This window comes from Girardinichthys multiradiatus, chromosome 20, assembly GCF_021462225.1.
Source record: "Girardinichthys multiradiatus isolate DD_20200921_A chromosome 20, DD_fGirMul_XY1, whole genome shotgun sequence".
Taxonomy (NCBI): domain Eukaryota; kingdom Metazoa; phylum Chordata; class Actinopteri; order Cyprinodontiformes; family Goodeidae; genus Girardinichthys; species Girardinichthys multiradiatus.
Genome location: NC_061812.1, coordinates 45,910,245 through 45,934,739, shown reverse-complemented (window position 1 = coordinate 45,934,739; position 24,495 = coordinate 45,910,245). Strand labels below are relative to the sequence as shown.

The window sequence follows — 24,495 nt, the reverse complement described above, 5'->3', positions numbered from 1 at the left end:
CTGTTTTGGAGTAATTTGTTGCTGGGAGCAGAACTGAGACAGTATACACAGGTGGCAAGACGGAAAAACTTTCTGTTTTGTGGCCCAGGTAGATGTTAAAGGGATAGTTCAGAATGTTTACAGTGAGGTTATGTTAAAACATCAAAAGGAATCCTACAGTTAATGACTCCATTGTCACAGTGGGGTTTTGGGGTGAACCGAAGCACAGACAAGAGCTCGGGCGCAGCATCTCAAGCAGTCTTTAGTTTATTCAAAATATCAAAAAAGGAAACAAAAACATTGCAGATGTAAACCAGAGTCAGAAATCCAAACTTACAAAGTTTCTGCAGGAACATGCGGAACTCAAAGCATGGACGAGGGCAACGAACGAAGGTGAGAGATGAGAGGAACCAGCAAAGGGCAATGAAGGGTTTTAGGGTGGACCAAAGTGTAGACAAGAGTTCGGTAACAGCATCTTAAGTAAATCTTGAGCTTTATTCCAAATCCGTCAAAGCGTCACAAAAAACACTGCAGGTATGTAATCAGAGTTCAGAGCCAAAAACCTACTAGACTTCACGCTGCAGGAACGTAGCAAGGAACAAACATAACTAGAGGGTTGTGATCGGGAGGAACCAGCAAAGGACAATGAAATAAAACCAACTAATATACAGTAAGAGAACAAAGGCAGGTAATCAAAGGAACTAAGAACAGGTGAGACAAGGAGGCAGAGGGAGCAGGTGAACCTAATAAAACCAAAGCATGAGGAAAGGGACTAAAGACAAGACAGTAAGCAGACCTAAATGAAACTATAAACCAAGGTAAAAATAAAGCGTAAGAATCAAGGATAAACATGAACTGAAGGAAACTGAGAAACTGGAGGGAACACAAGAACCTAAGAACTTAGTAAAACAGAAACCATAAGGAAACCCCGACTACAAAAGTAAACAAACTCAAACCAACACTGATAGAATAAAACTAAGAATGAAGCAGAGGAAACGAGGACTAGAATAAAAGTAAACAATAACTAAAGCTAACCTATAGAGGAGAGGCTGGAGAACAAGGATGAACTAGGGGAACAAAGCTAAGAAGAACAGGAGAATAAAGGGAATTTAAACCAAGTAATAACTAAAAGGGGAAAACAAATGATGAGAGGAGTAACAAAAAAGAAACTAATGAATAAGAGAGTGCCAGAGAACTCTGATAAATAATAATAATCATAATAAGGAAACCCCTCTAAGAAAACAGGAAAGCAACGCTAAGGGAACTAGGAGAGCACACTGGGGGGCAGAAAATAGCCAAAGCAGAAAACCACAACAAACATGAATACAAAACACAAATAAGAAACATCTAGCTAAAAAGGTAAACAAAAACACAAAACCAAAAGCAAAGACCAAAATGTCGCACCACGACATTACATTGACAGACTGTGGCGTGTCAGGCCTGGAGACAGGCTGTGGTGTGTCAGGGTGTGTGTCAGGCCTGGAGACAGGCTGTGGTGTGTCAGGGTGTGTGTCAGGCCTGGAGACAGGCTGTGGTGCGATATGATGTGTGTCAGGGTTGAGTTCCGTGAGCACCCCCCAGAGAAAACTGAGAAGGTGCTCAGGACCTAGAAGTGGAGGCAGCCCGCCCACGGGCTCCTCCGGGATCAGGTGAGGAAGTGGAGGCAGCCCGCCCACGGGCTCCTCAGGAATCAGGCGAGGAAGTGGAGGCAGCCCGCCCACGGGCTCCTCGGAATCAGGCGAGGTTCAGATGACCCTGAAGTGGCCGGCTGTGCCTCTGAAGACCTTGAAGCGGCCGGCTGTGCCCTGAAGACCGTGAAGTGGCCGGCTGTGCCTCTGTAGACCCGGCGACAGCACTCATGGCCTCGAGAAGGGGCGCGAAGGGACCTCCAGCTGAGAGTGGTGCTGGAGCTTCAAGCCACCCCCTTCCCAGGAACTCCGCCTCTAGAATGAGGTGCACAAAGTCCAAATCCTCGGGGAAGATCCTCAGGTACTCAGTGAAGCCCCTCACCCGCATGAGATCCGACTGCGGCGTCTCTGGTCCGGACTGAACCCACGCCGGAGAAAACAGAGGCGAGGAAGCCATGGCGGGTGGACCCTCCGTGGAAGCATAGGAGGCGTCCACCCGAACCTTCTCGGTGGCGGCTGATCTCCGGTGACAAAGTTGTCCTGGGCAGGAGGAAAACCCAGCCGGAAACTCTGCTGCGGCTGGTGGAGGTGAGGATGGCTCCGCTGAGACCACTGTGAGCGTGAGTTGAGTTGAAGCTGCTGTGGGCGTGACGAGCTCGGCCAGAGCTGCCACTGCTGGGGTGGAGCGCTTGCAGTGAGGGCGACGTGGCTTGGAGGAGGTGTGTGCCGGGGAGGAACGGTTCCGACTCGGCCCGAAATCCAAGGCAGCCCAGCCGGTCTCACTGAAGCATTCCTCCATCTCCTCCAGCAATAAAGGTGAGGGTGACAGTTCCACCTCCTCCCCATACAGTGCCCGTAGCGTCTCCTCCTGCTGCTGCACCCATTTCATCAGCTCTTTTGCTTGGTCTGTCTGGCTGGTTCCTGCTGTCAGAGTGGGGTTTTGGGGTGGACCGAAGCGCAGACAAGAGCTCAGGCACAGCATCTCAAGCAGTCTTTAGTTTATTCAAAATATCAAAAAAGGAAACAAAAACACTGCAGATGTAAACCAGAGTCAGAAATCCAAACTTACAAAGTTTCTGCAGGAACATGCGGAACTCCAAGCATGGACGAGGGCAACAAACGAAGGTGAGAGACGAGAGGAACCAGCAAAGGGCAATGAAACAAAACCAACTATTATACAGAGGGAGAACAAAGGCAGGTAATCAAAGGAACTAAGAACAGGTGAGACAAGGAGGCAGAGGGAGCAGGTGAACCTAATAAAACCAAAGCATGAGGAAAGGGACTAAAGACAAGACAGTAAGCAGACCTAAATGAAACTATAAACCAAGATAAAAATAAAGCGTAAGAATCAAGGATAAACATGAACTGAAGGAAACTGAGAAACTGGAGGGAACACAAGAACCTAAGAACTTAGTAAAACAGAAACCATAAGGAAACCCCGACTACAAAAGTAAACAAACTCAAACCAAGACTGATAGAATAAAACTAAGAATGAAGCAGAGGAAACGAGGACTAGAATAAAAGTAAACAATAACTAAAGCTAACCTATGGAGGAGAGGCTGGAGAACAAGGATGAACTAGGGGAACAAAGCTAAGAAGAACAGGAGAGGACTAGAATAAAAGTAAACAATAACTAAAGATAACCTATAGAGGAGAGGCTGGAGAACAAGGATGAACTAGGGGAACAAAGCTAAGAAGAACAGGAGAATAAAGGGAACTTAAACCAAGTAATAACTAAAAGGGGAAAATAAATGATGAGAGGAGTAACAAAAAAGAAACTAATAAATAAGAGAGTGCCAGAGAACTCTGATAAATAATAATAATCATAATAAGGAAACCCTTCTAAGAAAACAGGAAAGCGAACTAGGAGAGCACACTGGGGGGCAGACGATAACCAAAGCAGAAAACCACAACAAACATGAATACAAAACACAAATAAGAAACATCTTGCTAAAAAGGTAAACAAAAACACAAAACCAAAAGCAAGGACCAAAATGTCACAACACGACATCCATAGGGACTTCATTTAGTATGAACGACTATTTGGACCAAAGCTAAGGGTTATTCTTAGAGGACTCAAGATCAAAGTATACTTAAAACAACCCCAATCTCAAAAATGTTGAAGTGGTTCATGAGAATGTTATTTTATAACCCTTTTAACCTTTATTATGTTTGTTTTTAGCGATTATTTAAAAAGAAAACAATAATAAATGGAGATACGAGGCAGCACCAGTGGTCTTTACAACCATTTAAAATTATTTTAGACAGTTACTGTGACTAAAATGCCGTACATGTTCCGTTTTCGGTACATGTTTCACACAGGAAGATCATTGGTTGCGCACTGCCTCCAACCACCATATTCCATGTGAATGATCTTTGAATTTTCTGTCACTAACTGTTCAATGCATACATGATGCCAGTGTGAGACTTATCATACTCACAGTATGATTGAGTGAAAATTCACAACATTAACATATTGTTCTCATCTCTCAGGATAATATCCCCCTGTTGTTCTGCTCTTTATAGAGTAACCCAAGAACAAGTAACTGATATTATCTGGTTAATTAGTCGGACTCTGCTTGCATATTTGGTTTGTAGCCCTAGTCTGCTTAACAGACATGGTTCTTGTTGTCATCTAACAAAACGTTTCAAATAAGAGTAATTGGCCGCATTGCTTTAGTTTCCACACCTTGACTGTCAAAACAACTGACTTTGGCTTTTATGTAAAAGAAAGGGACAGCACAGAAACAGGTGGCGGAGGGGTTGGTGTGATACTGCTCTCCACCATAGAGCCGGAGAAACTGTCTTTGGAATATACATAATGAATAGGACTTTAAAACGTAAGCGTGGTATAATGGAAAACTTGAGTGGCTGTACAAATGTAAATTTTTAAAACATTGGTATGCCTTTATACTGGAATGTTCCTCATTCCTAGTGACATTAGTTTGAAGGTTTACTAACTAGCACAATTTAAACACAATTTATTTTTTTGAGAATTGTATTTCAAGATAGCAAAAGTCTGCTTTGCTCTCGGCCCCTCAGGGAGCAGCTGTTAGCCTTTGCTAAATGACTTTGCTATTAGTGATATGTCCGTCACTTTGAAGTGAATGACAATTAATGCATCTGTTCAATCTTGCTGCTTAAGATGGTGTCTAATGTTAATATAATTGACAACTGGTGGATGCACAATTTACGAAGGTAAATTTACGAAGGTAAATTTTCAGTGTGAATCTAGATTCACACTGAAAATGAGACTGTCTTTCTTGGTGTCTTGGTCTTGCAGCATTTTAAATTAATAGTGAATTTTGCATTTTTGTATTGACATTATTGTGAGCAATGAAATAACTCAAGCATCAAAAATCTTACAAGGCGTTCAGGAGCCAAATTTACATGAGCCAAGCCCATAGAACTTGTTCTCTAACAGGAGCCGGAGTTCCCATCATGCTATGAGTTATTTACTGTAGGTAAGATAACTACTTGCAACAGAACTTCACTTGAAAAATCTCAACAGAATTTTTGTTTTTAATGACGGGCGACATTAGCTTCTGTTTCTGCACATGTAATGAACACTCAGGAGACATTTATTAGTCCAACCTCATTTGTCTCAAACAGGGAAGCAAGTGCAATCAGAGAAAGAGGCAGTGATGCTGATAGTTTGCTTTTTTTCCTCCTTGAGAATGCATCATTCTTCTGAGCTTCTTCTCTCCAATCAGAGTTTATGCTGGAATCATTCAATTCAAAGATACTTTATTGATCCCCATATCCACAGTTCAGCCAGTGACAGGAAATTGATTAGAGAGCAAGTGGGAAATGAGTCCTTGAGCAGACCCCCGCCTCATTTTTATCTCAAAGGATGGAATTTCATTTTTGTTAAATAACTGTGATTTTGTGTAATAGGGCAATTTTCACGGTAGGGGAGCTGAAGAAGGAGGAAGGGGAGTTCACATTCCTTTAACCCTGTGCAATACAGGTCCTTCTCAAAATATTAGCATATTGTGATAAAGTTCATTATTTTCCATAATGTCATGATGAAAATTTAACATTCATATATTTTAGATTCATTGCACACTAACTGAAATATTTCAGGTCTTTTATTGTCTTAATACGGATGATTTTGGCATACAGCTCATGAAAACCCAAAATTCCTATCTCACAAAATTAGCATATTTCATCTGACCAATAAAAGAAAAGTGTTTTTAATACAAAAAACGTCAACCTTCAAATAATCATGTACAGTTATGCACTCAATACTTGGTCGGGAATCCTTTTGCAGAAATGACTGCTTCAATGCGGCGTGGCATGGAGGCAATCAGCCTGTGGCACTGCTGAGGTCTTATGGAGACCCAGGATGCTTCGATAGCGGCCTTTAGCTCATCCAGAGTGTTGGGTCTTGAGTCTCTCAATGTTCTCTTCACAATATCGCACAGATTCTCTATGGGGTTCAGGTCAGGAGAGTTGGCAGGCCAATTGAGCACAGTGATACCATGGTCAGTAAACCATTTACCAGTGGTTTTGGCACTGTGAGCAGGTGCCAGGTCGTGCTGAAAAATGAAATCTTCATTTCCATAAAGCTTTTCAGCAGATGGAAGCATGAAGTGCTCCAAAATCTCCTGATAGCTAGCTGCATTGACCCTGCCCTTGATAAAAGACAGTGGACCAACACCAGCAGATGACACGGCACCACAGACCATCACTGACTGTGGGTACTTGACACTGGACTTCTGGCATTTTGGCATTTCCTTCTCCCCAGTCTTCCACCAGACTCTGGCACCTTGATTTCCGAATGACATGCAGAATTTGCTTTCATCCGAAAAAAGTACTTTGGACCACTGAGCAACAGTCCAGTGCTGCTTCTCTGTAGCCCAGGTCAGGCGCTTCTGCCGCTGTTTCTGGTTCAAAAGTGGCTTGACCTGGGGAATGTGGCACCTGTAGCCCATTTCCTGCACACGCCTGTGCACGGTGGCTCTGGATGTTTCTACTCCAGACTCAGTCCACTGCTTCCGCAGGTCCCCCAAGGTCTGGAATCGGCCCTTCTCCACAATCTTCCTCAGGGTCCGGTCACCTCTTCTCGTTGTGCAGCGTTTTCTGCCACACTTTTTCCTTCCCACAGACTTCCCACTGAGGTGCCTTGATACAGCACTCTGGGAACAGCCTATTCGTTCAGAAATTTCTTTCTGTGTCTTACCCTCTTGCTTGAGGGTGTCAATAGTGGCCTTCTGGACAGCAGTCAGGTCGGCAGTCTTACCCATGATTGGGGTTTTGAGTGATGAACCAGGCTGGGAGTTTTAAAGGCCTCAGGAATCTTTTGCAGGTGTTTAGAGTTAACTCGTTGATTCAGATGATTAGGTTCATAGCTCGTTTAGAGACCCTTTTAATGATATGCTAATTTTGTGAGATAGGAATTTTGGGTTTTCATGAGCTGTATGCCAAAATCATCCATATTAAGACAATAAAAAACCTGAAATATTTCAGTTAGTGTGCAATGAATCTAAAATATATTAATGTTAAATTTTCATCATGACATTATGGAAAATAATGAACTTTATCACAATATGCTAATATTTTGAGAAGGACCTGTATGTCAAGACCTTCCCTGGTTGGGAGAAGGGGCAGAGCTGTCTGTCCCCTGAACAAGTGTGAACAAGTTGTGATAATGCCATGGTCATAGCCTGCAATTCCCAGGTGGATTAAACTGATGTGACTTTAAAAGTGGTAACTTAAGTTACCTGTTATGACCAGTGGTCGTAGGGGTGTTTTGTTTTTATAACCTTGTGTACAGGCTGCGGAAGTGCTCAGCTGAAGAGGAGAAAACCCTGCTCCTTCGTTTCGGCAGCTTGGCTGCGCGGGACTCCCTCCCGGTGGGATTCCCCCTTTTGTGTTCTTCTTCGCTGGTTGCTGGTGGAGGCGGATCTTCCTGGACGCTCAGTATTCCTCCTGCTGGACATTGCCAGGATATCCTGTGGACTGTCTATCGTCTGCTTCCGCAAATGCGCCGCCAATCATCACGGAGTCCGGCCTATATAAACTCTACACCTGTCACCAAAGCGCGGCTGTGATTTAATCTGAGCAGCTCACCTCGTGTGTTTGTGAAGCTTTGCTAGTGGTGGTATTTGTTGGTTGTGGTAAAACTATTGGTTACTGTTTAACCTGTCTGTTTTCCCTGGCAACTTGGTTACAGCTGGCTGGCTTGATATTGTTATTAGTTAGACTTGTTAAATAGGCATCAAGACTAGGGTTTGAGCTCTTTTGTGTGAGTTTTGACTGTTATTTTTTCCATATTAACTAATTGCCTACTCACCAAGAAAACCTTGAGTGATTTATTTTGGGTTCTTTTCTTTTGTGCTACAGGCTGTTACGTTTGTTGCCTCATGTTAGTGGTCCTTTCTTTTGCACAGGTGTCTGTGATGTTAAAACATTACAAATAAACATTCATTAGACTTCCCATATCTCCATTTTCTTTATGTTACTTCCCCTCCTTCACCCCTGGCTGAGCCGGGTTGTAACATTACCACTTTTAGAGCTGAGAGACAGAAGCACACCGGCTTTTGTGCAGGCATGGGCCAGTATGAGATTCTCAACCTGATAACTTTGAGGTAAAATACCCAAATTGACTGTATCATGTTAATAACCAAAATATTTTAAATAATGATGTATAACACGATCTAATTACTTTAATTTAAAACAACAATTAATCCTACTGCTGCTGAAATAATTATTTGTACATCAAATTCTAGAATAAACACCCATTAAATGAATATTTTTTTTCTTCTCCATTTATTCTTCTTTTTAAAGAGTAGCTTTTTAAAGAGCACAATAAGCTGGTATTAGCTAGTTAATTAGTCGGACTTGGTGCCTGGGTAGAGCCTGCAGTCGGCATTCCATGCTGCTCATAGCTTGCCAGCTATTTTCAAAACAGCTTTACATTCGAAACAGTGATTCTACTTTAATTTCCACACAGAGGAAGACTGTGGCTCAGTGAGAAGAGTGGTCGTCTTGCAATCTGAGGGATGTGGGTTTGATTCCAGCTTCCTCCTGCCACACGGACAAGGCACTTAACCTCAAATTGACTACCGATCGGTGTATGAACGTGTGCGTGTTAGTGAGTGCGTCTGGGTGAATGTGGTTCTAGTGTAAAGCGCTTTGAGTGGTCTGTATGACTGGAAAGGTGCTATATAAGTTCAGTCCATTAACCATTTACACCATGAGTGTGCATCGTCTTAAGAAGTCTTACATTTAAAAATGCTAATTTTAGGCCTTAAAGTGCCTTAAATACATTAAGGTTTTCCATAATAGATCTTAAAATACATCTAGTTACAGGGCTGGAAAAAAGTATCGCCTGCCTTACAGATGAAATGTTTCAGATAAATAATCAAATTCTGATATCAGAGAGGGATACCTTAGTGGATACTAAAGCAGTTTGTGATAACTGGTAATCAGTCTTCTAGATCTCTGAGTTCTAGATCTCTTCTTTGTCAAGTTGTTTAATTTACCAACATTGGAGGGTTTTTAACCATGAGCAGCCAGTTTAAGGTCATGCCACGCCATCTCAGTTGAATAAAGTTCAGATTTTGACTAGGCCAGTTCAAAACGTAAGCTTCATTAGCCTCATAGCATTATTACTTAAGTCATATAAAACTTGGACAATTATGCTATGAGGCTAAAGATTATTTTTTGGTGGTGTGCTTACGATCCTTATCCTGCTGCATAACTCAAGTGTGCTTGGACTTAAGTTCACAAATGGATGGACAGACATTCTCCATCAGTATTTTCTCAGATACCGGTTGCATAAATCATGGTATGTCCTCCTGCTCCTAACTCTATTTATCATGCCTAAAAATAGGTATGATGATATTTTTTTCAAACGACATTAGTTTTTTGCCAGATTTAAGAGCATTCACAGCTTTTAAAAGTGACACTTTTGTCTTGTTTGGCCACACAATATTTTCCCCTTGACGTTCTTGACGATCATCAAGACATGTTTTGGCATATTTTGTTAGCAGTGATTTTTTCCTCAGAACTTTCTCATGGACACAATTTCATTGATAACCTTTTACTTTTTACTTGTTAACTTGCTATTTTACCACTTTTCAACCTTCTCCAAACCTTGGCAAACTTTGCTAAAAGCAATTAGCGCATTCTCACATGTTTCTCTACATGTTTAGTAGAGGCCACCGTAGTGGACAGTATTCCTGTAAGCTATGTTGTGCAGATCCTATTGGAGATATCTTGTGACATTTGTGTCTCAGTATTTTTAATCTATGGTTGCAAGGAAACATGCTCCAAGATCACAAGCATCTTTTGTCATATTATTTCTTAAGGACTCTGAACTGGTCACAATCACGACATAGCAGGGAAGGGTTAAAAGATTTATTTTTCGTTCTATTAACAAGATGAGAGAAAAATATCGGTAGCACTCGAGAAGGGTCTGCAGGCGGTAACTATGGGGAGAGGAACAGTAAGGCTGGGTTTAGAATGGACATAAGGAGTTTATATAATTGTAGAGAGATTCTTACTGTTCTTGGAGTGGAGGATGATCTGAGGAAAATTAGTCAGGTCACTGAACCAACTTTGACAGGAGTTTGGGTTGTGGAAATAGTCTTCTCTTTTTGCAGATAAAATCCTAGACATGAGGGAGGGTGGACAGGCAGGTGAGTATGAACTGCAATCGTAAAACCTGAGAAAGAAGGCCTGGCAATGGTTCCCAATTTAGACGCCAACTTAAGGAATGAAACCTTCAGGTGTTTGATAAGGCTCAAAAAAGATCTTCAGGAGATTCTGTGGAGGAGGACAAAAAGATGATCAAACTTGCATCATGAAGAAAAACAGATCCAAAGAGGTGAGCCTGTTTACCGCTCATGAGAGCAAACGATCTGGCTTCTGTACTGGGGATCCAGGCCCTCCTTAAGCACCTCCTGATTAGCCTTAACAAACTGCAGCTGCAGAGGCTGCACCTGCTGGTCACACCCTAAAAGAAGTGAGAGAGCAGAAACAACCCAAACAACCTTTGCTCAGAAACAGTGATATGACAGTACCTCCCCCTCAACAGATGCCACCTTGCAGATGACCAGAGGTAGAAGACCTGGAGGCCTCAAAGTCTGAAATGAGGGATGGCTCCAAGATGAATGACTACGGAACCAAGGAGCGTTCTCCGGGCCCATAACCTTCCCAGTCCACCATGCACTGGAAAACCCGGCGACGGGCATGAACCACCCTGCACACAGTATAGGGTGGATGACCATCAATGACCTTGGTGGGTGGAGGGGGAAATTCTTAGCTGAGAGCCCCACTTTTTGTCTGAGAGAGTATGTCGGTGTAGGGATGGGCTTGCAGTTGGCTATCCTCTTGTTTTGAGCTGAGGTGTGATAGACAGCTCTTTTAGCCTGGTCCTAGATCTATCGACAATGGACGGACGGAAGGACTTGTTCAGGAAATGTGTAAGGAAGAAGATGAGGCTGGTAACCCAGGGAGACTACAAATGGGGTAAACCCAGAGGCTGCAGAAATGTGTGTGTTATGAGCATACTCAACCCAGTGAAGATGGTGACTCCAGGTTTTCCATTCATCACCCTCTCTTATACGGATGAGGTGGTAAGCATTGCATAGATCTAATTTGGGAAAGACTGCTGCTTCTTGGACGGCTTCGAAGAAGGAGGACATCAGAGGCACGGAATACTTGTTTTTAATGGTGATGTTATTAAGTTCACGGTAGTCAATGCAACATTTGATGGACTTATCTTTATTCTCGACAAAAAAAATTCCTGCGCCTATAGGAGAGGAAGAAGGGTGAATTATCACTGCATTCACGGAGTTCTTTACATATTGCGCCATAGTTTCCCTTTCAGAGTGTGACAGCTTAAAAAGTTGGCTGGACGGGAGTGCAACACCAGGAAGAAGATCTATGGAGCAGTCATAAGATCGATGTGGTGGAAGGGAGATGACAAGATCTTTACTAAATACTTTCCGGAGATCGTGATATTCAGGTGGAACTTTGGAAAGGTCTGGAGTGTTCTGAGACCAGTTGATGTGAGGATTATGTTTCTGCAACCAGGGAAAACCCAAAACAATAGGTGAGCCTCATGTGTGTAAAACAAAGAAAAAAATTGGTGGTGGTTTCCTAAAACGACAAGCTGCAGGGGAACAGTCTGGTGAGTGATTGTTTGCAGTGGGCTTCCATCAATGCCTGACATGGAAATGGGAAAGGTTAATTTGTTAATTTGAGGGGAATGTTGTACTGCTTAGCAAAATTAGGTTCTGTTGAGATCCTGAGTCAACTAGAGATCTTGTTGGGTGAATGTAACTGTGTCTCAGAGTCTGATTGGCCAGATGGTTTGCACACTGATTGCACACTTTTATGAGGAGCACAAATTTTGATTAAAATCATCGGTTATTCCACTTTTATGTTTTTATGCAGAACTCGTAATTACGCAGATTACGTCTGCGGTGATATACAGGTCCTTCTCAAAATATTAGCATATTGTGATAAAGTTCATTATTTTCCATAATGTCATGATGAAAATTTAACATTCATATATTTTAGATTCATTGCACACTAACTGAAATTTTTCAGGTCTTTTATTGTCTTAATATGGATGATTGTGGCATACAGATCATGAAAACCCAAAATTCCTATCTCCCAAAATTAGCATATTTCATCCGACCAATAAAAGAAAAGTGTTTTTAATACAAAAAACTTCAACCTTCAAATAATCATGTACAGTTATGCACTCAATACTTGGTCGGGAATCCTTTTGCAGAAATGACTGCTTCAATGCGGCGTGGCATGGAGGCAATCAACCTGTGGCACTGCTGAGGTCTTATGGAGGCCCAGGATGCTTCGATAGCGGCCTTTAGCTCATCCAGAGTGTTGGGTCTTGAGTCTCTCAACGTTCTCTTCACAATATCCCACAGATTCTCTATGGGGTTCAGGTCAGGAGAGTTGGCAGGCCAATTGAGCACAGTGATACCATGGTCAGTAAACCATTTACCAGTGGTTTTGGCACTGTGAGCAGGTGCCAGGTCGTGCTGAAAAATGAAATCTTCATCTCCATAAAGCTTTTCAGCAGATGGAAGCATGAAGTGCTCCTAAATCTCCTGATAGCTAGCTGCATTGACCCTGCCCTTGATAAAATACAGTGGACCAACACCAGCAGATGACACGGCACCACAGACCATCACTGACTGTGGGTACTTGACACTGGACTTCTGGCATTTTGGCATTTCCTTCTCCCCAGTCTTCCTCCAGACTCTGGCACCTTGATTTCCGAATGACATGCAGAATTTGCTTTCATCCGAAAAAAGTACTTTGGGCCACTGAGCAACAGTCCAGTGCTGCTTCTCTGTAGCCCAGGTCAGGCACTTCTGCCGCTGTTTCTGGTTCAAAAGTGGCTTGACCTGGGGAATGCGGCACCTGTAGCCCATTTCCTGCACACGCCTGTACACAGTGGCTCTGGATGTTTCTACTCCAGACTCAGTCCACTGCTTCCGCAGGTCCCCCAAGGTCTGGAATCGGCCCTTCTTCACAATCTTCCTCAGGGTCCGGTCACCTCTTCTCGTTGTGCAGCGTTTTCTGCCACACTTTTTCCTTCCCACAGACTTCCCACTGAGGTGCCTTGATACAGCACTCTGGGAACAGCCTATTCGTTCAGAAATTTATTTCTGTGTCTTACCCTCTTGCTTGAGGGTGTCAATAGTGGCCTTCTGGACAGCAGTCAGGTCGGCAGTCTTACCCATGATTGGGGTTTTGAGAGATGAACCAGGCTGGGAGTTTTAAAGGCCTCAGGAATCTTTTGCAGGTGTTTAGAGTTAACTTGTTGATTCAGATGATTAGGTTCATAGCTCGTTTAGAGACCCTTTTAATGATATGCTAATTTTGTGAGATAGGAATTTTGGGTTTTCATGAGCTGTATGCCAAAATCATCCGTATTAAGACAATAAAAGACCTGAAATATTTTAGTTAATGTGCAATGAATCTAAAATATATGAATGTTAAATTTTCATCATGACATTATGGAAAATAATGAACTTTATCACAATATGCTAATATTTTGAGAAGGACCTGTAGATTTTTTTCTCGTCTTTAATTATAGAGATAGCAGCAAAAATTCAGTATTTGTATGTTTCCTTGAGATTCCCCACAATGAATAGATGTACACACAGAAATCCTGTGTAAAAGTTTTCATTTAGGTTTCAGATCTCTTTATTCATATAGTGCCTAATAACAACATAGACAGCGAAAAGTTTTCTGTGTAAACACTAGTGCATGCTATTTAAATTCCACTAACTTCAGCAATAGTAAAGTTCTTATTCCAACAAGAGTCAAGTCTGATCCAATTGAATTGATAACAAAACAATCCGCCCACTCAGTTACAAAATGTCTATCTAAGAAAAACAGGAAGCCAGTGTTGGAACTGTACCTCATGGTGGAGTAACCTCCTTTCAATACTGACATCAAGAATAAAAGGGAAATGTAATGAAAGTATGCTCAGTGTATCAGTTTGTCTGTGGTTAAAATAGCATACCTAAAGGCATAGAAAAATATTATTTAATTTTTTTAGCATTGCAATGGAAATTTATTTTATACTGCCCAATAAGTGCAAACATTTCTAGAGTAAAAACAACATTCATCCAAATACAGAACTCTGGGGTGCTCCATAACTAGGATTAGTTCGTGGAAAGATTCATTGTTAGCATGAACAAATTGTAGCGTATCATATGGGTATCATGCAGGTAAAAATCTCAGATAATCTAAGAAACCTGCATCATTTATGATATTTAGCTATGTCTTTATATCAATAAGTAATGCTTCTGAGATATGAATGAGCATGTGTACCATGTTGTCAGTTATAACATAATGGAAGCAAAAATGGAGTGAAAAGATTTAGTCCAAATACACAACCCTATGAGATTCCATGACTAACGCTTCTAGTAGAAAGATTACCAATTTACATGAACACACTTGTTATTTGATAAACAAGACCTAAAGCAGTCTAAGGATGTTCTTCCAGTTCTACTAACATGTCCAAATTGTATAACAGAATTCTGTAATCTTATCAACAGTCGCACTGTGATCGAACAGAAAGGTACAAGTTCACTGTCAAGATTAAGAGTAGATTGTTGCTTAGTGTAATTTAACCCCTCTCAGGTATCATAAAATGAAAGTAGCAGCTGTAATCCTTTCTATTGTTTCTAAAAAAAAAAAAAAAATTTAATCAGTTTGGTATTTTTAAGCAGTCCTGCATCAAATGTATTAAACCAGGCTTAAAACCTCAACAACTTCAAAACAGATAGCATAACTTTCCCATGTTGCCTCTTCTACTCCTGTTGTACAAACACTTCTAACATAATTTGCTTGCCCTCAATTTCATTTAGTTTGTTCTAGTTAAAGTGCAGTACTATGCATTTAACGAATGTAATACTTGATTATAACCTTAGAGTGTATAAGCTATTTATTCCAGTCTACTAAAATGTTCAGCAACTTCATTTGATCAAATGTATCTACAACATCAGTTTGTTTGTATTTCTCTTTAGCTTTTTCTGTCTGTTAAACTGTGAAGCTGTGTTGCCTGGCTGTTGCATTTTTTTGTGAACAGAATGTTATGTCACTTTTTACTTACCGATTTGTCCAAAATCAATGTTTAGCACGAAGGTTAAAACAGATATGTAGGCCTTATGGAACATGTTTTTTTGCAATCCTTGCATAGTATCTTGTGTTATTTGACGCTACTGCTTTCAGTGCACACACAGAATTTGCACTTGTAGCTCTTGTTGGATGGGTCTTCACACTGCAACCTAAACATTACTCTAGAAAAAATATGAATTCGATTCCGAAGTTTTTAAATAAATAACATGCTTTTAATATTTTGAATGAAAGGCTTCTGTTTGTAACCTATATAGGCTGGCTACATTGTTGCTCACTATTCTCAAAGGTCTTTATGAGTGAGTCTCTGTTGTGACGTGCCCAAATTACACACCTCTTCAAACTGACAAGACTGGCTTCTCTCTGCTCTCACCTCACTTGTGGTTAAGCTTCTGTCCTCCCCCAGCTATGTAATGTAACTGAAGGGAGGCTCCTGCTGATTTTCAGGAACATTGACTTAGCCAAGAAACACAGATGGCACAAAATAAACAGGCCAAACTTAAAGAAACTGTTCAACAATATATATCTTTGTGTCCTGGCTTTATTCTAGTACCAGATGGTTTGAGTCTGGTATAACTGGAGAAAGGTACAACTTGTATGTCATTACTCTTGCACATAAGAACTAAGTTCCAGTTGAAGACTTCAGCATTACAACAATACACTTTAAAGTTTGTTCAGTATTATCGTGAGTCACAGAATGTGCCAAAAGCACTACAATTATTATTTTTTTTATCTCTCCTTGAAAAATGTCATATTAAAATAAATTTCCTTGGTGAGCTGGTGATATATTTCTGTGGAAACTGTTGGGTTTATTAAGAATTTAGAAAGTTTGTGTTGAAAGAGCAATTCCTTCACCAAGGTCAATTTTATTTGAGATGATTGCATTTGTGTTTGTTACTTTTAATGTCAGGTTTTTATCAGAATTAAGGAGAACTCTGTAACTGGCAGCTCAGTTGGTTCAGAAAAGGTTTAATCAGAAGTATCTCCACATTTCCAATGTATAGTACTGTCACAAAACATGGTTAGAAATCATAATATGGAAACAAGACTAATGTATCTGCTTTAGATTAATGAACAAGAAACAATATGAGAATTTTAACCAGATTCATGTTACATATGAACCTTCCTACAGAGCATCAAGTCAATGTCAAGTCTATATGTAGCCTTGATGTAGCATCTTTTTTATTGGCCCAGAGTAGGCTGTTTAACCACTATTAGAGATGTAACTCTACACATATTGAATATATTGAATATATTGTATATGGTAGAGCCATGTCAGTTTGGCATGCACGTGTAAACAAACAAATACAACGTTTTATACCCGAACACATGTCGAATAATTATGCGGGGAACTAAGTGAGCAATGCAGTGTTCTGTAGTACAAATTTAAAAAGTGGCACCAAAACAAAACTGAGAAGACTCCAAGCTATTACTATGCTCTGCTATTCGGTAACATTGAAGTTTCTCATTTTGGAAAATAAAGTTGGACCAAAACAAAACTTTATGTGAGCGTACGCGTCTTTTAACTGCAATAAGGTACATCACCTACTCTGCACTTACTGTAACAAGGTCAAGCTGAATGTAAACATCAGTTACTGGAGAAAAATCAGATGACGCCCAAATGGCTACCTGTAGCATCCAATCAGCCCAAACTCTTTACATTGGATAAAAGTCAAGTAGGATGAATCCCCTCATACGACAACAGCTACACATGCTGCATTCAGGTACATCTGGGACACTAGGTTGTCAAAATATCAAAACAACTCCAAAGGATCTCAAATATTGACACAGCTTTATTGAAAGATTTCTAAACATTAACAAGTGGTAAATTTGTTCTATAACCTATCTAACCAGTTACTGGCTATGCCTGCCTTTGCTACTTCATTCATTTAAAGAAATCCAACCAACTTTGCAGTTATTGCTGTCAAATTTTTTTAAGTTTTAGAATATAACAAAATGTAATTATTGTTCAAAATTGAAAGAGACTCTTTGTTTACTGCTGACCAAAGTTAAAATCATATCTTTTTAATAACATGGTTTAATAACATGGTTTGGTACGATAACAATTGTACCAAACCATGGCTTTTGTGTACTGTCACACCGCTACTATTATGACATCATTTATAAATAGCATTGAAACACTTGAATATGTTCGAAGCAAACAAAAAGCTGTAAATTAAGTAAATAATAGGGATGTAACAACACATCCATCTCATGAGATCAGACAACACATAGACAAACCAGACAAGAGCAAATTTTGGCAATATTTGAGCGACAGTTAATGTTTTCTTTTCTCACAAACAGAGCACAGGTTTTTAAAATGGCAAACTCTGGTTTAAAGAATCTGTCATCCACGTAAAATTTTTAAGCTCAGGTTCGCTGTATTTCTACCTTTTCCCAGGTTGGTGTTGTGTCATTGAAGCAACTGAGGTGAACCCTGAGTCGAAGGGAAAGGCAGCAATCTAGAAGTCCTCCCTGACAGCAGGGGGCAGCAGCAGACATGCAGGACCCATCCTCTGACAACAAGATGGCAAAGCAGGTCAGTGAAGCAATATTTTCTGGCTGCAGATTTTGAATGCAACTATGAGGGCCTCCGGCTGACAAGTCCTAGGTCCCTTCTGGTTATGTTCTAAATGTACAGTGGATACACAATCGAGTGCCACATTTTTTTGCTGCAAAAAAGTTAAGACCATGATAATAATTTCGAAGCCTTTTTACATCTTTTTTTATTTATAGCTGTATGTCCTGTACAAATTTGTAAAAATCAAAAAGGTGCAAGAACCATGTTGCACACCTTTAAACTAATACTCTGTTGAGGCACCTTTTGATTCAGTTTACACACACATGTGATTTGGCACTAAATAAACACAATAAATGTGGCTGTACCTAGCATTAACTACCACATTAAAACTCATGCTAACTAGGGGTCATTACACATGCTTTAAGTCCTTCTGATTAATCTCAAACAAAGTCAACAGTTCTAGTATGTCTTTAAATTTTCTTAGTTGCATCTCTCAGCAAATGTTGAGAGCAGAGAGCTTCCAAAGCATCAGAGGGATCTCATTGCCGAAAGGTGTCAGTCAGGACAAAAGCTCTAAAGAATTACCAAGGCATGAAAACCATGAAACACAGTGAGACAAGTCATCGTCCTGTGGAGAACGTATGGCGAAAGCTGCTAAGGAGTGTACAGCACCATTAAAGAATAAGATGCAAGACTTTCTGGAAAGTATTGGTTGTGTACTATAACAACAATCCATCGTATGTCTGGTCTATGAGGTTAGATAGCAAAATGGAAGCCTTTTCATACAAAGAAAATCGGCCCAGTCATGCTAAGTTGGGCATTAATACATTTGAAGTCTCCCTAAAGCGTACAAGAAAATGTGTTATGGTCTGATGAAATGAAGGCTGAATGTTATGGCCATATTTCCGAAATATGTGTTTGGTATGAAAAACACAGCATCTCCAAAGGGACACTCTAACCACAGTGAAGCATGGAGGTAGCGGCATCATGCTTTGATGTTGTTTTTCTTCATGTGGAACTGTGGCCTTAGTCAAGGGGGAGGGAATTATGAACAATTCCAAATACCAATGTTTGTAAAAAAAAAAAATCATTGTTTTTGATCTGAAACTGAAGATGAACTGACCCGAAGCATGCATCCAAATGACAAAGCTTCACCAGAAGAAGATTAACGTTTTGGAATGGCCTGGTTAAGTCCAGACTTGAATCCGATGACGGGTGAGGACACAAGATGTACTTGCAATCTGATAGATTTGGAGCATTTTGGCGAAGAATTCTGGGCAAATATTGCCAAGTCAATACCCTGTAATAAGTGCTGTAATAAATCAAAAGAGGCTTCAACAGCACTTCTCTAATATAAGTCTAAGGGTGGGCACAGGCTGTTTTTTAATTTCCCCCTCAAGAAGTTTCACTTTAGATATTTAATGTAGTTTTAATTTACAGATAGGGTTGGGGTTCGTTCAGGACAGAAAATACATTGATGCTTGACCCAAAAACGGCCTGAGAAATCCCACACTCCTTTACCATCTGTGTTTTTGAGGGCTGCAGTTGCTTAATGTTTTGCTAACATCTTCCCAGTAAAATATAGCAGTTAGCATCACAGTAAACTCATATTCATCAATTATAAGCCGAGTGCTACTGAAGAGGATGTTTCATTCCTGTTCCAGGCACAGCAGCTGCTCAAAGCTGAGAATTTTGGGGGAATTTAGAACCTCCTGCTGTGTTTTTGTACCCATCTAAAGCCTTGCATGAGTCTCAGCAACTTTAAAAGCCATCAGCAATCAGCTCAGTCACAACTCTTTCAGCACCATATTTAAGATACAGACACCAGCAGATGTCTGCAGAATGCTGTGTCATATTGAAAGGAGATTCCATTCCCTTCTGCGGGAAGAGTTGGACAAATTCCCTTTTTCAGTATTTAGGCAAATTAATGCTTTTTATGCTAGTATATACAGCTGATTGCACATCTGCATCAAATGTCTTACCTGATTTATTTTCAAAGTTTGATGGTGGTGTGGTGGTATAGGGGGTTAAGCATGTGACCCATATACAGAGGCCTTAGTCCTCAGCGTGGCTGTTGTGGGTTCAAATCCCAGCCCTGGCAACGTTTGCTGCATCTCTTCCCCTCTCTCTCTGCCCCCATTTCCTCTACATCTACTGTCAAAAAACACTGGAAAAGTAAAGGCCACTAGTGCCGCAAAAAAAAAAAGTTTAACAAAATTGTTAAATACATCTGAATCTAACAGCACACTACCATTTCCGATTTTATCCATGCATTATAAGTGTTCGGGTTGTGCTAGGCCAGTAGATTCATGTAGAGGACAACAGAAGGCAGTTTGGTAAAAGGGTTAGAAAGCAGACTTAGAAATATGTTTAATAGATGTCAGGCTGTTTCTTAGACTCAACTCATTTTCATTTGGTGAAGGACAGTCAAATTTATTCAAACACTTTTTTCCATTTTCCAACTTTCATTCGGTCAACACTGTTGAGACAAAACCCCACAGTGTCATGGAGACACATATACACTGTGGACCAAAAATTGTTTATTTGTTCATATTTTTATTTTATAACTAAACTTTCAAGTATTGTGGATTTTTACAAGTATTATGATCTGCAGAAAGTTCTGTCATGACTTTAGACTTGATGTTGGAGATTTTTTTTGGGTTGGTCTTTGCTGAATTTCTTTTTGTTTACCTGTTTTTGTTTATTCGGTTCTGTCCTTCCTTCTCTGTAGTTACTTTAGTTGCTTTCTGCAGTTCATCTGCCACTCATACCCTAAAAGCCTTCCCTAGTTCTTAAGCCCTGTTCAGACCTTGGGCCTGTACTACAAAACATAATTAGTTGTTTATCAGGGTAACTTCACACATTTTACCTGGATCTCTTACCATGGTAACTGCATGGTGTGCATTCAGAAAAAGATCTAAGAAAATTTTCAGTTTCTGACAGTCAAGCTCAAAATCCGCATATTTTTCTGTGAATTTCTATATTTTCATTCATTGTGCTGACTGGGGAGAAAAAATGGTCCAACAGTTTCTGACAGACTGCTACGGTGAAATGTCAATGAAAAATATAGGCCTATAAATATATATAAACACACAGTGACAGTGCTAATGTGACGCTTTTATTCTCAGATGGCCAATATAATTTACAACAACAATATGAACTGTATGTATACATATTTAGCGTAAAAGTTAAACCTCAACAAAGCCACATAGTTTCTTGCCTTTTAACAAAATAATTTCCAAACTTAACTTGAACCTGACAAAAGAGAAGAGAAGAAAAACCAGAAAGCTTCTGTATTTGTACCCCTACATTGTTCACTCTGCGAGTAACCTCTGCAGAAACTGACTCTATTCTGCTCCACCATTTATAATCTTATCACTCTCCAGTATCTTTAAAACATCTGGCTTTAAGAAGTGGAAAGAAAACAAAAATAATGTGCTTAAGTAAGTAGTTACTTTAATAAACTTTTATTTAAACACAAGTAAAGTTACCAGTGTAAAATGTTACTCAAACAAAACTGAAAAGTAACTCATTACAATTTTACTTCAAGGAACACTTTTAAATTAAAATGCAACAAGAAAATGTCAACATTTGACAATATAAATATGTGGGAGGTTTTATGTGTAAACATAAATTCCCAAATGTCTTCTGTCAGCTGTTGTCTCTATGGTTCTCTGCAGCTGATCTTCTCTTCCATCTCAGCTTCCTTCTCTATCTCACCAAATCCTCTGCATCCTTCACTACATCTATGAAGCTTCTCTGTGGTTCTGCTCTTCCCCAGAACCTGGCAGATCTTCATCCCATCCTTCGTCCAATATTTTCACTATCCCTCATATCTTGCAGTTTTAAACACCTCCAAACTAAGCACCTGATCCTCTGTTTTCAGCTTTAGCCAATGCAATATTATAATCACAAGTGCCAGATCAAACTGCTATTATTTACATTTATTGTTAAAATGTTATTTAGCATGTTTACATGGTTGTAGATTTGAACATAAAATAGACACTGTCAACCTTTTGACTACCTGCAGTAAATAGATGTGCACTTGTTTGGAGCAAATTATGTTATTTTTAGCTTTAGATTAAATCCTGTAACAATGTTGTTATATATTATAAACATTACCATGTCCAACAAAATAATAATAGTTTCTGACTAATATCCAAAACCTTTTTTACTTGCCTCCATGTGCTGCGTTGGTTCCATGTTGAGTTTTTAAATGCAGACAGTTCGATCACTGTTTACACTCTATAATAAACTGTTGTCTTCATTCTACTTCAACTGGTCTGTGAAGTATAACCATAGCTTCTCTTCTTTTTCGTTGAGGTCAACTTCAACTGTATTTTATAGGTTTTTATAGCGCCTCTACCACCCGATTGATATGCCTCCATGTTGGGATCTGATTACTATCCCAGCCGATGGATCACGGCACCGGCCCTGTAGTGGTCGTTCATGTGTTTACTGGTCCACACCGCGGCTGTGTGTTTAGCAGATCTGCCTGATTGGGGGCACCTCCACGGGCTGAACCACCAGCCCACTAACTCACCCGTATGCCAGTCCGCCCCTGCTTTCCACTGATTGTTTTTTATGTTGCACCACCTGTAATACAGCTGTAATATTTGACAGGACAAAATAATAATCATTGGGATTTTCATTTTAGAACAGCGTATTTTTTATATTCTTTCTGATGAAAGTTCTGTATCCATTTTAAAGCACCACTCGTGTATTGTTTCTTGTCTAATCTATTTTTATCTTTAAACATGAAGGAAAACAACTCCAAGCACCTGGACGAACACAGAGAAACAGAAGACACATCTGAGAAGACCTCCCCGAACAAAAACCTGAAATCTCCTCAGAAAGGCTCAAAACGTCTTAAAACCGCCCCCTTCAAGGTGGCACTGCTGGATTCCTCAGAGTATGAGGGAGAAATCGAGGTATGCACAATGGAAAACAATTAACGCTGACACATATTGTTGTATTACGCTTTGCAATTTCTGATCCCTTTGTTTCTACTTGCCTTTGTTGGGACTTGCGTGTTTTATGGTGCTGTGAGAGGTCCACAGAAGAGCAGAGCTAACAAAATATTACACATTACTATAATACACATACAAACCCAATTCCAATAAGGTTGGGACGTTGTGTAAAACAAATAAAAACAGAACAGAATGATTTGAAAATCCTGTTCAACCTATATGCAATTGAATATACTACAAAGATAAGATATTTGGTGTTCAAATTGATACACTTTTTGTTTTACAAATATTCAGTCATTTTGAATTTGATGCTTGCAACATGTTCCAAAAAAGCTGAGACAGGTGCATGTTTACCACTGTGTTACATCACCTTTCCTTTTAACAACACTCAGTAAGTGTTTTAAACTGATGGACAACTTAAGTTGCTCAGTAGTCTGTATGTACCTTTTACCATTAATGAAGCCTTCACACATGTGCAAGTGACCCATGATGCCATGGGCACTAATACACCCCCATACATCATATATGCTGGCTTTGGAACTTTGCACTGATAAAAATACGGATAGTCCTTTTCCTCTTTTGCCCAGAAGAGATGACATCCCTTATTTCCAAAAACTATTTAAAATGTGGACTGATTTAATTGGCTTTCACTTTACATGGTGGAGTTTTAACTTGCGCTTGTAGATTTAGTGATGAACTGTGTTTACTGACAATGGTTTTCTGAAGTGTTACTGAGCCCATGTGGTAATATTTGTTACAGACTGATGTTTGTTTTTACAATGAAAAACCTTGTTCCTAAACTGTTGGACCATTTGCTCATGCAGCTGTTCACTGTGATTTAAAGAGATGAACCTCACCCCATCCTTGCTTGTGAACAACCTGACACTCACCTGTTTCCAGAGAACCGTCTCACCTGTTGAATGTTCCAAACAGGTGTTTTTTGAGCATTCCTCAATTTTCCCAGTCTTTTGTTGACCCGGTCCCAGCTTTTTTGGAACATGTGGCAAGCATCAAATTCAAAATTAGTGAATATTTGCAAAAAACAATAACGTTTATCAGTTTGAACACTAAAAATCATGTCTTAGTTGTGTATTCAGTGCATATAGGTGTAACACAATTTGAAAATCATTGTTGTTATTTAAGTTTAACACAACTTCCCAACTTCATTGGAATTGGGGTTGTATTACTGCAGCAACCAGGTCTTCATCATCTACTGAATGTGTGTTGTCATTCCTCAAGTTATATGAAACTGGGCAATTCGTGCTGGTTATAAAAGGAACTGAGAGCACACATAAGAGAGGATGGAAGATAAAGACGTGAGGGAGTTCATGGAGATAAATCCACTGTGGATCTTTTTTTCCTGACCCGCAGTAACAACAGCTCCTGCTGAACAGGTTTATCTCTTTCTTTGGAAATAACTTTGCAAGATTGTGGTGGAAAGAATTAATATCCAATTACTGGACTGTGTAGGGGGCTTGACGGCAATTTGTTTCCTTGCAGGCTGAGTGTTTTCTATTCCCTTACACAGAATCTGGGCAGAAGCAAATTCAAGACAATAAGTCTGTCAGGGAGCCGCCTCTATGCATGAAACATACGTTCTATGGACAGAGCTTTCTCAGAGTGCAGTGCTTTGCTTATCTTCACAAAGAAACATGCACAAACATCAAGACATTTTTCTCTTCTTTAGGTTATTTGTTTGTACATCAACTAATCCAATTCTTAGTGGAGTAACTGATGAAAGCTCGGTTTCATTGTGGTTTGT

The 24,495-nt window shown here is 40.1% G+C and overlaps 2 protein-coding genes and 1 long non-coding RNA gene across 15 annotated transcripts in view; 1 reads left to right on the top strand and 2 right to left on the bottom strand.

The window, feature by feature from the left end:
- LOC124856526 (band 4.1-like protein 1) overlaps positions 1-24,495 on the top strand; it is a 167,096-nt gene that overhangs the window by 59,433 nt on the left and 83,168 nt on the right. For all 12 annotated transcript variants that reach the window (XM_047347045.1, XM_047347038.1, XM_047347041.1 and 9 more), the window contains 2 exons: positions 17,644-17,781; positions 22,527-22,694. In XM_047347045.1, coding sequence (XP_047203001.1) covers positions 17,743-17,781; positions 22,527-22,694 — 207 coding nt within the window. In that variant the 5' untranslated portion in view covers positions 17,644-17,742. The remainder of the gene's footprint in view (positions 1-17,643; positions 17,782-22,526; positions 22,695-24,495) is intronic.
- Positions 231-2,858, bottom strand: LOC124856528. Of its 2 annotated transcripts, none has more exons than XM_047347052.1 (2): positions 2,677-2,858; positions 231-2,531 (listed from the first exon to the last, which is right to left on the bottom strand). In XM_047347052.1, exons 1-2 carry the CDS (start codon positions 2,693-2,695, stop codon positions 1,714-1,716), a joined length of 837 nt encoding a protein of 278 aa, XP_047203008.1. In that variant the 5' UTR covers positions 2,696-2,858; the 3' UTR covers positions 231-1,713. The 2 variants fall into 2 exon arrangements, with proteins under 2 accessions (XP_047203008.1, XP_047203009.1); XM_047347053.1 differs by having other exon boundaries at positions 231-2,528.
- On the bottom strand, positions 231-3,946 carry LOC124856532. The gene is made up of 2 exons (XR_007035365.1): positions 3,252-3,946; positions 231-1,014 (listed from the first exon to the last, which is right to left on the bottom strand). It is a non-coding gene; the product is annotated as an uncharacterized LOC124856532 (long non-coding RNA).